General features: G+C 36.8%; 1 protein-coding gene across 2 annotated transcripts in view; it reads left to right on the top strand.

Annotated features, from left to right (window-relative positions):
* The window catches only part of LOC140165173 (rab11 family-interacting protein 4A-like), a 111,317-nt gene that overhangs the window by 55,093 nt on the left and 38,289 nt on the right, over window positions 1-17,935 (top strand). The window contains exons 1-3 of one of the 2 annotated variants that reach the window (XM_072188615.1): window positions 6,980-7,394; window positions 12,590-12,768; window positions 14,184-14,384. In XM_072188615.1, the coding sequence (XP_072044716.1) occupies window positions 7,386-7,394; window positions 12,590-12,768; window positions 14,184-14,384 (389 nt within the window). In that variant the 5' untranslated portion in view covers window positions 6,980-7,385. Of the gene's footprint in view, window positions 1-6,979; window positions 7,395-12,589; window positions 12,769-14,183; window positions 14,385-17,935 lie in introns of those variants that run through there. The other variant, XM_072188614.1, reaches the window with a different exon arrangement.

Genomic DNA, 17,935 nt, shown 5'->3' with positions numbered 1-17,935 from the left:
TCCTATCCTATCCTATCCTATCCTATCCCTATCCAATATCCTATCCAATCCAATCCAATCCAATCCTACCCTATATCCTATCCTATCCTATCCTATCCTATCCTATCCTACCCTATCCTATCCTATCCTATCCTATCCTCCTATCCTATCATATCATATCATATTCTATCCTATCATATTGTATCCTATCCTATCCCATAGAATCATTTTGATGCAGCCTGTATTGTCAGTTATTTATGGATCATATACTGGTTAGCAAATGTTCTCAGTACAGATCCAAATAAGTAAAATTAGGTACTCACTAGAAATATTTCGATTCCTATCAGGAATCTTGTTCACTCTGGTTTGGTGAGTGGTGGTGTTTCTAGTTGTTATCGGCAATCTTTGTGACTGATCTTGATGGCGTCACATGGGTTGCTTGCCGATTGATGATCTGATCGTAGATTTGATCAAGTCTGTACGCCCCCTTGTCCTTCTTCATGGTGGTGTTGCCTCTGCTCCTAATCCAGATGGCCTCTTTGAGCCAACAGGTTGTTTTGATAGCCTCTTGGTCGATGACTTTAGATTAGGAGCAGAGGCAACACCACCATGAACAAGGACGAGGGGGCGTACAGACTTGATCGAATCTACGATCAGATCATCAATCGGCAAGCAACCCATGTGACGCCATCAAGATCAGTCACAAAGATTGCCGATAACAACTAGAAACACCACCACTCACCAAACCAGAGTGAACAAGATTCCTGATAGGAATCAAAATATTTCTAGTGAGCCTAATTTTACTTATTTGGATCTGTACTGAGAACATTTGCTAACCAGTGATTTATGAACGATCCTGATGAATTTGTTCAGAGCATATAATTTCAGTTGGCCTATCTGTGATTTTAGTATCACAATCAATAAAATTATTGTTTGTTGCCTACCACATAGAAAATGCTTTGTCGTTCTTTTGTGATAAGATGTCAGTTTGGTCTCAAAACCTATCGTTATAAATGTAGATTGCTGGGTCAGATAAATAAAAAGATAGATTGATAGTGTTGATTCTGGATAATATTTTATTATTATTTGTTCAATGTGACCAACTTTGCACCTGCCTACACACTATATGGACCACAATGGCCTCATCCCAATGGCATAGTTCAGTAATCTCAATTAAACAATCATAGTGCTAAATTTGACCTCAAGTTGCAGAGTATGAGTTTTTGTACCCAAATTGTCAAAGGTCATTCAATGAATGTGCAAATTATATTGGGGTTAAAGAACTGTGCCCTGATATCAGATGAGCATGTTGTAGATCCTAGTAATAGTACAGACAGATCCACCAAATTTCTTTGTCAGTAATTCTCGTTAGCGTAAGCTGCCATGGACGGAAGAGCAGGGTTGCCAAAACATTTCAGCCCGAATCGCGGGTCAAATAATCGAAAAGTCGCCCAATTTTTCTCTTTACCATTGGCTTCTATGGGGCAGGAAACTATCAGAAGTTGCGGGAGCCAATGTTGAGAAGTTCCCCAAATTTTTTCTTAACCGTTGGTTTCTATGGGACAGGATATTGTCAAAAGTCGCGGTAAAAATCTTCAAAAGTCGCCCAATTGGGCTACCAAATCGCAGGTTTGGCAACCCTGATAGATGGAATATGAGCGAGCTAGGGGTTCTTTGTTAGCATTTGTTTGGTTTGTTTTAATGATGATGGTGTATTGCATGATGACATAGATGTGTTGGAGGGAGGTGGTTATACTTGTTATTTGGCTTTACTGGATTTATATGTGCATCATATTGGAGGTGATTGACTCGACTCGGGAAATGGACTTATTACTAGCTGGAAATGTGCGAAACAAGGAAATATTATAATTAGCTTTTGAATATTTATGGGGCCATGTAATATGTTATTGGATTATTGCATGTAATATTGATGAGATGTTGTGTTGTGATTGACTTTACTACTATGCAGTGATGACATTGACTAAAACATATTATGCACTTGACTGATAGTGTTGGCATAGTTACAGGTTTGAAGTGAAGGCTCAGTATTTAAAACAATTGCTTCATGGGAAAACACACTTAGGTCCTATTAGGACCAGATGATGAAAGTGACCTAAGCCAAGCACTAACAACTACCCTTTATTGAATGAAACAAGATAAGGAAAGAGATGAAAGGTACAGTAAGATAAGGGGCCATGTCAAATCTTTGTGTCAAACGAAAGGACATTATGATATTGTTCTCATTGAACTTCAAATTTACATAAACTGACCAGCGTATGGACTATGCAGTGGAACCACCTGTCTCTGTTTATGAGCTGAACTAACATTGTGCTATACCTGTTCCTTCGATGACACCTCTGTTACTTTTGAAGAAGTATTTGAGTAGTTTAATGAGACAGGTGCCCTGTTCAATTCCTAGCAAATCAAGTCTGCAAAAGTTTGCATTGGTATGATGATGCTCTACAAGTAAGACTTATCATTGCTTGAACACAGTTGCTCAGTGAAAGTTTATATGTAGTGCATATGCATATAAACTTACTCAACTGAATCTTTCAATTTTTATGTGGATTCATCTTGGGCTATATCTCAGTGTAAAACAGACAGCACAAATCAGCTAAGTGTGTAGTCACCCTCGTCTCTGTTCATGGCCAATACTGGTGACCTGTTTTGGAATGTGATTTTACCAAAGATAGTGTTTGTCTTTGGATTGGTTTGGTGGCTTCTGACAGCATCTATTGACTGGCATTCTGTATTCAGAGCATCTGTAAATAAATTGACAGGAACCAGAATATTTGCACTTGGTGATTCCAATTGCAAGGTAAGAACAACAACAACAATAACAACAACAACAACAACAACAATAATTACTAGCATGAAAGTTCGCCTGTCGCTCACCAACGGAGTATTAAGGTGGTTATGGAGGCATTATAAAAGTGCTCTAAACATGTTTTAAACAGATTAATTGAGTAGAGCAAAGTACACTGATCAATATGCCTTTTGTTTGGAGTCAATCGGACATACGGTTTTCAAAATATATCAATTTATATTTTCTTTGTATCTTATTGTTTTTATCAATAATCAATCAAGTTAATGAGCTAAAATGACTGGAAAGCTCATTTACATATAATTTTGCCAATATTTTGCTAAAATCCATGCATAAATGTTCAGGGTACTTTTATTTTGCATACTTTTGCCCTGAAACTTAGTCAAAGTGTTTCTAATATGTTCTAATGTATTATATAATGAAGCCGCCCCCTAATTTGCATATTTGCATAATTAATTAGCATTTATGCAAATTAGCTCATTAATTATGCAAATATGCAAATTAGAGGCGGCTTCACTATATAATTTTAACATATTAAAACACTGACCAACTTTTCAGGCAAAAGTATGCAAATAAAAGTACCTAACATTTATGCATTGATTTTAGCAAAATATTAACAAAAATATTAATGAGCCTTTCCAGTCCTTTTAGCTCATTAACTATATTGATTATTGACAAAAACACTAGGATACAAAGAAAATATAAATTGATGTATTTTGGAAACCGTATGTCCGATTTGCTCAAACAAAAAGGCATATTGATCAGTGTACTTTACCCTACTCAATTAATCTGTTTAAAACATGCTCAAAGCATTTTCTAATTTCTAGAAAATGCATCCAATACCACCTTAAGTTTATATTTATAATATAGGATGTCGACACTGTGCACCGGGCTTCACACACACATAAAATACACTTTTCAGAATAAAAATATTAACATCATGTACCTTCAGATGTCATAATGGGACACGGCTGTGCATTGGATGGACTGTTGATTTCTGTTCATGCTGCCCTCTGTTGAAATACTGTGAACAAGAACATGGATTTTGGTTAATGATCATCATGCTACTGGGGATCTGCAGTCTGGTGGCCCAAAGGGCGGAGTGGGGACTCAGTACAAATGACCATACAGGGACGTGCCACAAATATTGGTTGTAATTTTGACCTTTTTATATATCAATGACCCCTTTTTCCAGGCCAATTTTAGTATATGGATGGGTCCTTTTTTCAAAATTGTTCTTAATTTTTTTCAGAAAATAGCCCCAATTTTTTTCAGAAAATAGCCCCAATTAAAAATTTCCCCAATTAAGACAATTTGTGTTAAATTTTGAATTTTGGTCTATCGATAGGTAGGGCCTACACATTTCTTGAAAACAATTTTAGGTCCACTTTCAAATTCTCAGCACACCCCTACCCAAACCAAACTTGAGTCCCACCCGTCACAAAAACAAATTTGTGAGTGGGTTATATAGCACACATCCTCTCTGGATACTTGCAACAGAGACCCCAGTGTAAAGTATAGGGCTAGCTGGATGCACGTGTATATAGACATGTATTTCGGGATGGGGGTGTACGGTGGGATGTGGTCAGGGGTGGGGTGTTGCACCCGGGGTTCGTTGATGGTGAAAATACAAGATTCTCAGATATGGTATATTAAATTCAAAATCTCAACTTTAAACTGAAGTCCCCCATGGAAGTAAGACTAAGTAAGAGTATCGAATTTGATGTAAAAAACTTAAAGCAATATTATAACATTTTCATTCCAAATAGATAAGTATTTCTTTGCCATAAAATGTTAGCTTTTATTATCAGATATGTCCCCTTTTAATTTTGAGCCAAACAACCGAGGTAAAGCAAAGAAAATTGGAATTTACTACCAGCGCCGATGTCGCCAATGTGTATCACTCCGTCGGTTGTGTTACGGTGCTATCCTTTGATGTGTATATCCGTCCCGCACGCAATGCACGTACTGTGTTGTCAATATAGGTATGCTGCGTTAGACTAATATTTCCATCGTAATAATAAAACGCCCGAATCCGGCGTTTTATTCAAAATCTCGGATTATGACAAAACTACAGCACCTATAGTCTTGATTTTTTCAGGGTATGTTAGTTTAATAAAGTACAATATAATCATGTAAAAAACAGAATTTTGAAAAACTATTGAGGGCGTTCTCCTCAGCAAATGTTATAATATGGCTTTAAATACCCTGTTCCCACTTCATGAGATTCTGAAAAACATATTTTGCTTTGTTATATTTTTATTATTTTGGCATCAGGTGTTTTGCCTTGAGAGCTGACTCACTGTCCTCAAACTCAAACAAATCTATTCAGAACCAAAACAAGCGGTTAATCATTAAATCAACAATAACCAATTCAAATTTCAAACTTGTCTGAATTAAGCTTCAATTCTTCTTTGACTCACTCAACCATATAAACTCAATGGTAAACAAACTGATGTTCAGGGTTGCCAAACCTGTAATTTCTGAGCCCAATTGGGCGACTTTTGGAGATTTTTCCTGTGACTTTTGACCATTTCCTCATGGTTAAAAAAGCAGCAACAAAAAACAACAAAAAACAAGCAACACAAATTTCAAGTACATTGTACCAAAAAGATTTAGAGGCCCCCAAATATGAATATGACTTGCTTTTAAAAAATCAAAATCTCATAAAATTGATCCAAAAAGTTCAAGTGAAAGAGGTCATGATGAATTACCTGTTGAATATTCATAATTATATAGATTAATTCTTTTGACCCTACTGAATAATTCATTTGATGGATTTTCCCAATCTTTGCGCAGCCTGCACAATTGGGCTACTTTTTAAATGGCCTGGACTTCACCTGTGATACAAATTCAGTGGCTTAGAAAGATTTTTAACATAGGGTGGGGGTGGGGGGGATGAGTAATGAAAATTTGTTGATGACCCGTTCTGGGGGGTGTCTGAGAGGGGGGTATTTTGAAAAATACACCCATTTTTCCTGGTTTAAATTACTTCACCTGGAATTATGGGGAGGGGGGGGGGACTGAAGGGTATTCGAGCCCCCGCACCAAATTTATTGAGGGAGCCCCCCAAAAAACCCACCCCCTGTTCCTAAGCCTATAAAATTGTTCTTCAAAGCAGCAATTGACTTTTTTTAGTTCCAAGTGATTCAAATAGACAGTAAAGTGACAAGTACTAGTATGTGCAGTCACAATTGTTAACATGGAGGGAAGTTAAGGGATTTGGGCTCGTTTGGGGGATGCCACTAAAGGTGACAATAAAAACCCCACCGTTTATGGGTGGGTGGACTTTTCAAGTAGGGTCGATTGGGTTTTTTGTGGAGGCTAAAATGACCAAAAATATCACCGACAGCTTGAAAATTTTGTAAGTTAGTCATTTGCAAACATATTTTGAAAATATTCTGAATTTTTTTCAAAAATTTCAAGTTAAAATCAATATATTTTGCCCCCTTGGTCACGAAGGGGACACTTACCGTTGCACTCAATTGCACCGCTTTATGAAACAATTCTAAAAGTTTGATTTCTTATCAGGGAAATCAACTTTAAAAATGACCAAAAACAAGGCAAATTGGTATTTTCTGTGCTGAGAAAATTGACTGGAACTGAAAGGCCCTGTACAAACCAGTGAGGGTGTCCCTTTTGACAGATGTGTCAGTGGGTAAAGTGATGGAACAACCCAACCGAAAAAAGATGGAACAACCAGACCGAAAAAAATTATCTCAAACCTCTGTCTTCAGTCAAAGCAATTAATTTTCAAGGTTATTTAATACTATAAGGGTCTATGATTAGATTCTCAGGGTGGGGTAGGAAGTTTTTGAGAAAAAAACATCACCCACTACATGAGCAAAAAAAAAAACTTTCCCCACCAACACTAAAAAAAAAAAACTTTCCCCACCTAACTGTATAAATGCATGAAATTAAAAATAACAAACTTCGGCGGCGAAAAAAAATCCTTTCCCAGACCCCAACTTCCTACCCCCCTGAGTATCTAATGGTGCATCCCTTAAAACAAACCTGAATTATATTTAATTAAACTGGCATGGAGGGTAAAGATCGATAGTGCTTTCTGCTGTAGATTTGAGGGCAATTTTCGACTGGAAAATTGGGCTACTTTAATGATGTGAATACCACATCTTGGGGCTAAAAAACTAGCAACACAGCCAGTGAGACAGTGCATGTGTGAAAGAGTACAACACAATAGCCTGCATGAGCTGTGGTGTTTACACAAGATTCTCACAGGATTGTTGTTCCTGTTTGAAGTTCCCTTTGTACCGTTTAATAGGTTTTGTACTGACTCTTACAGGAATAATATTACAGACAGTTGACGTAGGGGATATTATTATTGATTGTCATTTGGGTGGATGGTTTCCTGTTGTTGATTATCAACTGGTATTAATGGTGGAGTTGACATGTGTGTATGGTGTATGCGTGTACTGATCAGCTGACTGTCATTATCATCACTCAGCTTGTACACTGACTGGGGAATATATGTGATGGTTTCTACATGTTGTAAGCTGAACACCATCAATAGTACATTGATGCATGTATGTGTTTTGTGGTACTGTGATATGACTATGACTCTATGAGCAGGGTAAGTTACCGGTTCTCTATAGGTGCATAAATAATGATATATATATATATATATCCCTAATTAGACTAGTAGATTAGTACAGGGATCGATATAATGGGATAGGCATCGTAGTATTACGTAACACACCGAAAGATGTAGTTTAACTCTAGACAATAGGCGCCATATTGCAGGAGGGTTAGAGTTCATAGAGGAAACGTTAAAGGTTAGTAGATTAGGTCACCCAGGCACATCACTAATGTGTTTCACGAGTTGTAATACCGACAGGTAAAAACATTGATTTTGTAAAATTCTCCCGATTTTTAAAATTATTAAATAAGGTTAGTACTTCAAACCATTCTTTGATGAATCTATGCAATATGACGGTAATTTTTGAAACATCTAAGAATCAATCTTAAACATCTTCATGATATTCATTTTTTTTGCGCATGGTCAAAGCATGCTCTTGCGCTATCCACAGACTATCCGGTGGAAACTTCAAAGCAACGATCATGCGTTAATATTTACAAAATGGCGAATGATGTAGTTTAAGTCGAACAATAGCGTGACCGGCGTGACGTAGTTTTTGGCATTGTTCCTATATGCACTTTCACCCTCCTGATTAGTATCTCAGGTATATTACATTTACAACAGAATAGCATCCATGTTTGATATAAAATTGGATCGTTAGCCCATATTTATTGGTCGAGCTATCAGTTTTAAAATATTGGACGAGACGTAGTCTAGTCCAATATTTTAAAACTTATATTTATTCTTATATTTAAGAATGAGAATAAAGATATTGTTTTAAGCCGCTGGAGTACATCTATCGTCTCATATAACACACAACATCATTATTTTTGGCGTAAAACAACTCTGCTTCGCCTCGTTGTTTTACTTAAAATTATGATGTCGCCTGTGTTACAATGTATGAGACGATAGATGCATGCACTCTAGCGGTTAAAAACAATACCTTTATTCTCTAATTATCACACACATGGATCCATCAAAAATAATATCATATAGGGCCTATTGCTATATTTTATTTCTGTCTGGAGTGATAATTAATATACCGTATATAGCTACATGTACGAAACATTTCCACACAATAAATTATGACCCGGAGTAAGTCACTGGGAGGGGGACCAATAATAAATATTCTGGGTAATTCATGACAGATGATTGATATAAATATTATTCATTTATTGATGTATTTTTTTAAAAATACTCATGATATGCCAGGATGATATATTTATGATACCTTGGCATGTTTGGGGTATACTTTGGTACTAAACAGTATAAGCCCTAATGCTATATTAGACTCACTGCCAGTTGTATAAAACGCACACCGTACCTATATTTAGGACTGGCTAATTACACCATTTTGGATGTCTATTGGAAATGTAACACACTTAACGATTTGCACAGGTCAGAGATTGGAAAATATTTCTTTTAAATGTTGTCAGTTGATGTAAATTCGTGCCTATCTTATTGTGCTTGCTAGATGTAATTAAAGACTCGGTTGAAACAAAATTAAGGATTGAATGTATTTTAGTGTCCAAAACAGCAAAATTATGGTCAAAGTTCTGCCGAGTTCTGCACCCTAATGCAGGGTGCAAAATTAGAATCGGGAATGAAAATATCCAATCTTTGCGATCAAAAACACAAAATTACAACTTTAAACATACTATTGGCAAAAGATATTGTCAAACAATAGGCCTATCTAAAACATTCAACATCAACTAGTCAAAATATTGAAGAAAATGTGCTCACCAAACATGTGAAAAGTACGCAAAACAATTATCGTTCAAACGCGCGGGAACCCTAAAACATATAGCTTAAGCATGTAGTTGTACGGAAAAATGGCCAAAAATAGGCACACCCGGCTTAATAAACCCACCATCACCAACACCAAAAAAAAGGTGTCGTATATGGCAAGCCAAAAGCCCCATTACGTATTGCGACAAGGCGTTGCTTTCGCCAAAGCAACACGTTTCACAAGCAACGTGTTGCTTTAGCAACCCGGGTTAGCAACGTGTTGCTTACATACTCAATTCAGGGGCGCCCAAGCTGAGTTTTTGATTAGCCAATCATATCGGCGCTTTGAAGAGCTGTTGGTTATGTCCATCCCGCCTTAGTGGTACTAGCTGTTACATGTTTTGTGTTTTGCGTGTATCACACTATTGTACACTCAATTGTAGACATAAAAATGCTCAGTCTGAGAAATTCCTTGAGCAACAATATTAATTTGTTCATTATCATAAAACGAAATCCATTTCAGGCGTAAAATTTCACAGATATTATGAGAACAATATATAAGGCTTATCTAGAGTTTCTTGTATGCTTGTGTGTATCCTGTAAGAGTCGCTGTGATTGGTTGTTGCCACAAGACGTAAAGAATGACAACAACGTGTTGTTTGCGAAAGCAACACGTTTGCTTTCAGAAGGCGAAAGCAACGCGTTGCCTTGGGAAAAGCAACGTGTTGCTAAAAGCTCTATATCTATTGGCTGGCTTAGCAAGCAACGCGTTGTCGCAATACGTAATGGGCCTTTTAGCTTGCCATAGTCGTATGGTAATTGGTATTCATTCATTCATTCATTTTATGCATTTATTTATTTCTGGCATTTTTTTCCGGGGGTCACTTGTATGTACATCACCAGCATAAACATGATTTTCAAAAAGTACTCAAAGCAAGTATTTTTCATCAGTTTAAAATGGATGGACCCAATTACAGCAAGTGTGGGTGTGTGTGGGGGGATGGGCTACTACACGATCAAGTATTTTACTGTTATATGAGTCATGAAAAAAAACCCACCTAAAACCACCTGTAGCGATCAGTCAAGAGGCCTGAAGAAAAAACGAAGAAAAAGCACACGTTTTGAGGAGTTTTTTTTAGCACAGTTTCACTTAGAATTTTACCATCATATCAAGTGCTTTATGTTGACATGTTGGTGCTGAGTGTACCCTTTTACGCGTAACATCTGTGTGATTAAGGTACCTGGATTTTTCTGAACACAAAATAAATTACATACAAAAAACAATCAAACCAAAAAGCATATAGGGGAATCTTATTAGTTTTCAGGGCAAATAAAAAAAAAATCTGGGCAAATCAGATGTGTCATTTATTGAGATGATATTTTTGTATTAACAAAATATAGTCAAATTAAAAAAAAGGAACCATGGTATAGGTTTCTGTCTAGGAGAATCTACAAATTCTGTTCTGCCAACATGTTCCGGGTTTGGTTTACCAGGTCACTTGTGTACTGCATGGTCACACAATCAGGACAGTGTAGTTTTGATTGTGTTATGGTATTGATGCAGATCAGTCAGCTGAGTTTGACATATGTTTGTTTACCAGATTTACCTAATGACCAAAGTACACTATTTATCAGATACATAGGTCTAATCATTGTCAAGAGTAAATAGTTAATACATTGTATGCAACAAGTGTTTGTGAATTAGTTGTCTATAGTTTGATCAGCTCGTACATGTAATAGGCGGGAAATGTTCGGCTATGCCGAAAAGTAGACACACGTTAAGAGAGCTATTTCAGTAGTTGACCTGTCTGTTCCCTAGACAAAGTATAGGAGTTAAATAATGATTTGTGATGCTTCTGGCGAGATATCACAAGAAAATTGGGATTGAGACTGTAGCTGTGATTATTGAATGGAAGCTATATTAAAGAAGTATTTTGTGATCCGAGCATCCCCTATTTATGATATTTTTCAGTAGATATCCATGAAAAAATTTCAGTTGATTCCGATTTTGCGTTTGCGAGTTATGCATGATTACTTTTAGTATGTGTTTTACACTGCTCCATAGACAATGTGTTGTAATTTCGTTCTGGTATACCAGAACGTAATTCAAATTTGATGATATCTTTGGTAAACTAATTAATCTGCAAGAATTTTTTTGTACATAAACATTAAGCAGCCAAGAGGTTTCAAGTGGTATAAAAATCTCAACTTTTTTGGAGAAAAGTGGGGGATGAGGCTGTGGATCATGAAATGCCCTTTTAATGTGCCTTTGGGATTGAGAATATTTGGCTGTAGTGCAAGGGATTTATCATACAATGAGATTTCCAGATTTAAAGTGAAAAGGGCATACATGTATGTATGTGATATGACGTGCAGAAGGACTAATATTTAAAGACGGGTGTAAAAATTCTACATTTTTGGTATGGGAAAAATAAGTATACAAATATTGAATGTTTATGTGTACAAAGGTAAGAATATTTTCATGAGGTTGACTGTTTCATTCAACAGATAAGAGGGCCAATAAAAACAAGAGCTACCCCGGATTTTCCCCGACCCCGATTAATATCAGAATTCTTTTTCTCCTGAAAAATCGGTTGTGTACTATGATGTGATGTAATGTGCAAAAGGACTAATATTTAAAGACAGGGGTATAAACTTGAAATATCTATATTTTTGGTATGGGAAAAATAAGTATACATGAATTGAATGTTTATGAGTACAATGGTAAGGATATTTTCATGAGGTGAAATATGGACTGTTTCATTCAACAGTTCATATTTCACCAAATGAAAATATTCTTTCCATTGAAACGAATAAAAACATTCAATATTTATTTTATGTAACTCGTAACTCGTATATAAATTCCTTTTCTTTCACTTAGTTTATAAATTAGGAAATGGAGCTCAGACAAACTGGCATTAATATAAATAACCAGGAAAAATGAAACAAAATATATAAAAAATATATATTATATATATAATATATTTATTTGAGACGCGACACCCACACCTATATATGTATGATGGACAATAGAGGCCCAGTGTAGAACCTTGGGGTTCACCAGCATCAAGTCATTATAGTGATCTCTGTTTTTTGTTGCTATTCTTACAGACATATACATGTATCTGAGAGTACATGTACAATAATATGACGACATTGTCTTACCTGATATGAGTGAGGATAACACATCACTTAGTCCACTGTTTAATGGTGGACAATAGGGGCCCCAGTATGAAACCTTGGGGTACACCAGCAGTCTAGTGATCTATGTTTTTTGTTGTTATTCTTACTGTAGACATCTAAGAATACTTAAAAATATGACGACAGTGCCTTCACCGATACGAGTGAGGACAACACATCTCCTAGTCCACTGTTTTATGATGGACAATAGGGGCCCAGTATAGAACCTTGGGGTACACCAGCAATATAGTGATCTATGTTTTTTGTTGCTTTTCTTACAGACATCTGAGAGTACTTATAACGAATACGACGACAGTGCCTTTGCCGATATGAGTGAGGACAATACATCACCCAGTCCACTGTTTTATGATGGACATTTACCTGCCCTTGATGGGGACGACGCAGATAGTGCAATAGCTGGGACTACTGGTCTTAATGGCTTCTATGGGGATCATATCAAGTAAGATATTTATGTACAGTGGAATCTCATTAACACAAAGTTGTGCAGAATTCAAATTCTTCTTGTTATCAGGAGTTCGTGTTATCCAGGTCTAATAACATATGAAATGTATGCTTGGGAATGTAAAACATACTTGATTAACAGGAACTTCATGTTTTGAGGGTTTGTGTTAACAAGTCGCCACTGTACATGTTATTGTAAACAGAAACACATTCCAAGAACCCTTACACCAAGGTAATACTTAGGTCCCATGCTTACTTGCTTATTTCGGGTAGTTTTCCCGAACCACGACAGCTTTCCATATCCTGCATTGCCGTTCCCAGGTCAGATGCTTCCAGTCCGGTGTCTTGCTTGAGTACATCTACATATGTAAGGGGTGGTCTACCAGGGTTTCTTGTTCCATAATAACAAACAATAAGTATTCATTCATTACTCCTAATGTAGGAGTCCACAATGGCCAATATATATTCATTAATTTATTTCTCTTCATGCCTAGGTAGTAGGTCCTGTAATGGCCAATTATGTGACCCGGTATTATATTATACCCGAATAGTATACTCCTATGTGAACTCAGCCTAATGGCCAATATACATAATCATTCATTCATTTCTCTTCATGCCTACATGTAATGTAGGTACCATTAATGGCCATATACATGTACATTAATTTCTCTTAATGCCTAAGGTCCCATAATGGCCAATATATTCATTTCTCTTAATGCCTAATGTAGGTCCCATAATGGCCAATATATTCATTTCTCTTCATGCCTAATATAGACTGTCCCATAATAGCCAATATATTCATTTGTTTTCTTCATGCCTAATGTAGGTCCCATAATAGCCAATATATTCATTTCTCTTCATGCCTAATGTAGGTCCCATAATGGCCAATATATATTCATTTCTCTTAAAGCCATAATGTGTGATTTGCTTCACAGCGACGCCCTCAATTTTACTTGAATTTCTACTTTTTGCATAATTATAATGTCCAGTGGTATACTAAAATACCACGTAAAAGACTTAGCCTGAAGTGCTTTAATAACAGTACAATTTAACTTTTAGTATTAAAATATTTTAGTTTTATTCAGAGTTCAACGTTCGAGTGTTTGCTAACATGTACCATGGATGTCAGCTTGTATGTACACACGTCGAGCGCAATGCTCCGTGCAGTTACATGTAATACGATCGGCGAGCATAGTACACGCATTGTAGGTGTTGTAATGAAATCACAATTTTCTTCATTATACCTCATTTGTTTGGCTTGAAATTAAAAGGGGATAATGTGATCAGTGAAAACAAACATTTAAATAAGAATCTATTCTTTATGCAAATCACACATTATTGTTTTAATGCCCCATATAGGCCCCATAATGGCCAATATATATTCCTTCATTCCTATGTTGTTTCCATGCCTAGGTCCCATAATGGCCAACATGGCAGCAGTACAACGGCCTCATCTTTAATAAGCGAAGGAGAAGAAAGATTTGAAGATTTTGGTGAGAACAATGAAGCAGGTAGCGGCATAGAGATTGAAGTTCAACAAGTGCCTACAAGCTTATCAGGGTCATCAGAGACATTACTAGATAGGCATACACCTACAAATGCTATCAATAACAAGTAAGTCAGCTATATATAGTCTTATTAATGAAATAGAGAGTGGCATAGACTCTCGGCATCATAGGCACACACACCTACAAATACTATCAATAAACAAGTAAGTTTCACAGGGTCTCCCCGTCAGTTCGAAACAACGTCAGTCCGAACCACCGCTAGTCCGAATTTTTAGGGTTAGGTTTAGGGTTCATTAGGGTTAGGTTTAGGGTTAGGGTTAGGTAAGCTTAAAATTCGGACTAGCTGTGGTTCGGACTGACGGGGTTTCTGACTGACGGGTGTACCCAGTTTCACATAGGGCCCTTTGGACCTTTAGTCTCGTTCACTGGGGCACTTTTTCGTTGAGTCTATGGTACATTGTATTTGACTTGCATAATATGTATTGTGTATTGTGCCAAAAATATCTAAAGCTACATGGCCATCATGATTTGAGAGCTAAATACCTAAATTAGTTGCCAGACCAAGACATATTTTGTATAGATGAGTTGACCTCCATGTTTATCAACAAAGGCAAGCAACTGGTATATCGATATGCTTGAGTGAACCGCATGCAACCACTATACTGTTCAATAGCCTTATTGTGATGTGGCGGGAGTTTTAAAAACATGGGCCCTGAACAAAATATGATGTACGCGCATACTGCCAGGCAAAAAACAATGGAAATTGTGATGATGCGTGCGCATAATGCCAGGCATTAATGTCAGAAGTCAACTCATCTATAGAATGTAGAATTTGTTACTTACTGTCACTTCTCCCATTACGACTAATGTGGGGATTATAAGCTGAGATTACACCAGTTGGTGCGCTTCAGTAGACTCTACATTGTACCTAGTCCTGCCTGCAAGACTTCAGTCTTTATAAACATAATGACATCTACTGACCTGAAGTCTTACAGCGGTACATTGGGATGCACTGTACGTTTAAGAAAACCAAACTTCAAGCATCCAGAAATATACCTTGTATTTGTCAGTTTTACCTCAGAGATGCTGTAGACCCTCTCTACACAGTGTAGAAACATCACAAGTAGAATGCTGCTCAATATGATATATCCAAATCAAGACATTTTGCAGAACAATATTTTGACCACTTTTGCACTAAGTAAATTACTCCCATAAAGATTGCAGGTTTTGCCAACCCTGGGAATTTTGAACCCACCCAAAAGATGAGATCAATGTTGATCAATTAACTCAACTTTGGGAGTATAGACTAGTACAGTGGGATTAAAATCATCCAAGCACGCCCAAACCCTGGTACAATGGGATTAAAATCATCAGTGCATGCCCAAACTGTCCTTGAGAGAGTTCCTTAGCTGCATCCTTAGAGCCCAAAATGAGCCCACATATTGTGATGTTTCTTATTTGTGAAATAGATAATAATAGAGTGCACTGTAACTCTAGGTACGACGAGTTACAGTTACTGGAACTACATTGTACCCTACCCCACATAACCAGAACAATGACATGTTTGGGGATTGTAAACTGAGATTACATAGGGATTAACCAGTTGGTGTGCTGAAGAGGTAGGGGTGTCAGCATTTTGTAATCTCCATCCTGTATCATGCACAGCTATGGGAAAAAATCCACCATTTTGGTCCTCGGTATGTTGATTTGATAAAATGTTGTTGCAGACAGGATGTGTAAGGTTTGGGATGCTGGATTGCTGGTGCAGAATGGTAGGGGGTGTGGGGGGGGTGTGTGTGGGTGTGTTTGATTTTTGCCGCAAATAATGCATTTATCATGATTGTATTTATTGTATGTAATATATCCAGGGAGCACATGTTATGTTGGATTGAATTTGATACATTAATCAGAGAAATTAAAAGGAGAAGTCAGACTTCATATCCCCATGGGCACTATTTTCTTTTACATTGCCCTTGATTGGTTAATGACATGATATATCCATCCGAGTAACCAATCAAAAAAGAGCTTTTATATCTCTTAGCAAGTTTAAAAGCTTAATCCCCTTCAGCTCTACTGACTTAATCTTACAATGTCTCTGATTGGCTGATCAATACATGATACATACCAATGCAGCCAATCAAAATAATTCTTTGAGGCCAATAATTCGGCTGGTAGTGCCTATGGGGATTGCCGCAGTTCTAGTTGAAATCCACACACCCCCTGTGGAAGACATGTTCTTAATCTCCCATACAGGGAGTGCGAATTTCAAATTGGGTTACCTGAACTCCATTTAAAATCTACACTCCCTGTTTGAGAGATTAAGATCATGTCTTCCATAAGGGGTGTGTGGATTTCAACTGGAATAGCCATTTAAGTCATATTCTGTCTTCTCTTATTTCAATGATTGAATCACAATAATGCAAAATGTTTTCACTTCACCTTTTACCCTAATCACAATTACCTTTTACCCTAACAGTGCACTCTTCCCAGACATCCGCAGAGGGCAGTGATGATGAAGAAAGATGTGTGGTCACATGTCCGCAGTATGACCTGGTACTTAATGCATGCACTTTTACATGTACATTATACTGCCACCCCATGGCAAAAGGGCATACCTGATCTGTCTATGTTCTCAGTTTAATGGCCAAGTTCATAACCTCAATTCAATAACCATACATATATTTTGACCCCAAGTTATGGAGTATGAGTTCTTGTACCCATTATTTTCAAAGGTCATTTTGTGATGTACAACATTTTATGGTTGAACCCTCTCCACAAAGGTGTCAATACAGACAACAAGTTCCAAATTTTCTTTTAAAAATTCAAACATTTCAGAATTGGACATTGTCATGACCATATTTGGAATCAGCATGAAAAATACTTAAAATAAGTACCAACAAGCCTAGTATTGGTTCAGTGGTTCTTTAGATAGCTCTTGATATTTTGAGAAAATATCTCAAAACTTTTTATGTGTAAGCCTTTGGCTAGCATGTACATGTAAAGCATTTAAAGACTGTGCCCTGAATAAATGAGCAGAGTAGGAATAACTATGAAATTTACAAAGTTGTCAAAATTGAATACAATAGGTATTATGATTATTATTTTATCATGATTATAGACATTTAAAACCACAAAGAAAACCACACACATTGTGACCCACCAGAGAAGATTTCTTACTCTTCCCATAAGGCCAAGGAAAGTCGATTTTGAGTTTCCCGTCACCCGCCCTCACTTCATTTTCTGACCCTCACTTGAATTCATTATTGTGATTTTCCAAAAATACCGATAAAAACTGGTTATATTTGGAAAAAAAATTATGAATATCCTTTTATTTTTGTGGAAAAATCAAAATTAAAACATGCATTTTGCTGTCAACCTTGCAGACTCTTTTTAATATACTTTTGAATCTCATTTGGGCTAAACATCCATCTTCAAGTGAGTGAGCGACAAATAACAACACAATTTACATGCGTGTTGGTCATATAATGAAAGGCAGAAAAATAATGAATAATGAATAATGAAAAAGTTACCTCACTTGTTTTCAGAAATTATGTGATGGGAAACTCAAAATTGACTGTTAGGGGCCTAATGCATTTCTCCCATTTCAATTTTCTGCACTGACTTGCTAACCCGGATTGCTAACCAGTGTAACATGGT

The sequence above is a fragment of the Amphiura filiformis genome, chromosome 11, assembly GCF_039555335.1.
Source record: "Amphiura filiformis chromosome 11, Afil_fr2py, whole genome shotgun sequence".
In the NCBI taxonomy this organism is placed as follows: Eukaryota; Metazoa; Echinodermata; class Ophiuroidea; order Amphilepidida; family Amphiuridae; genus Amphiura; species Amphiura filiformis.
Note: the sequence above shows the minus strand (reverse complement) of the source record. Positions and strands in the feature narration are given on the sequence as shown.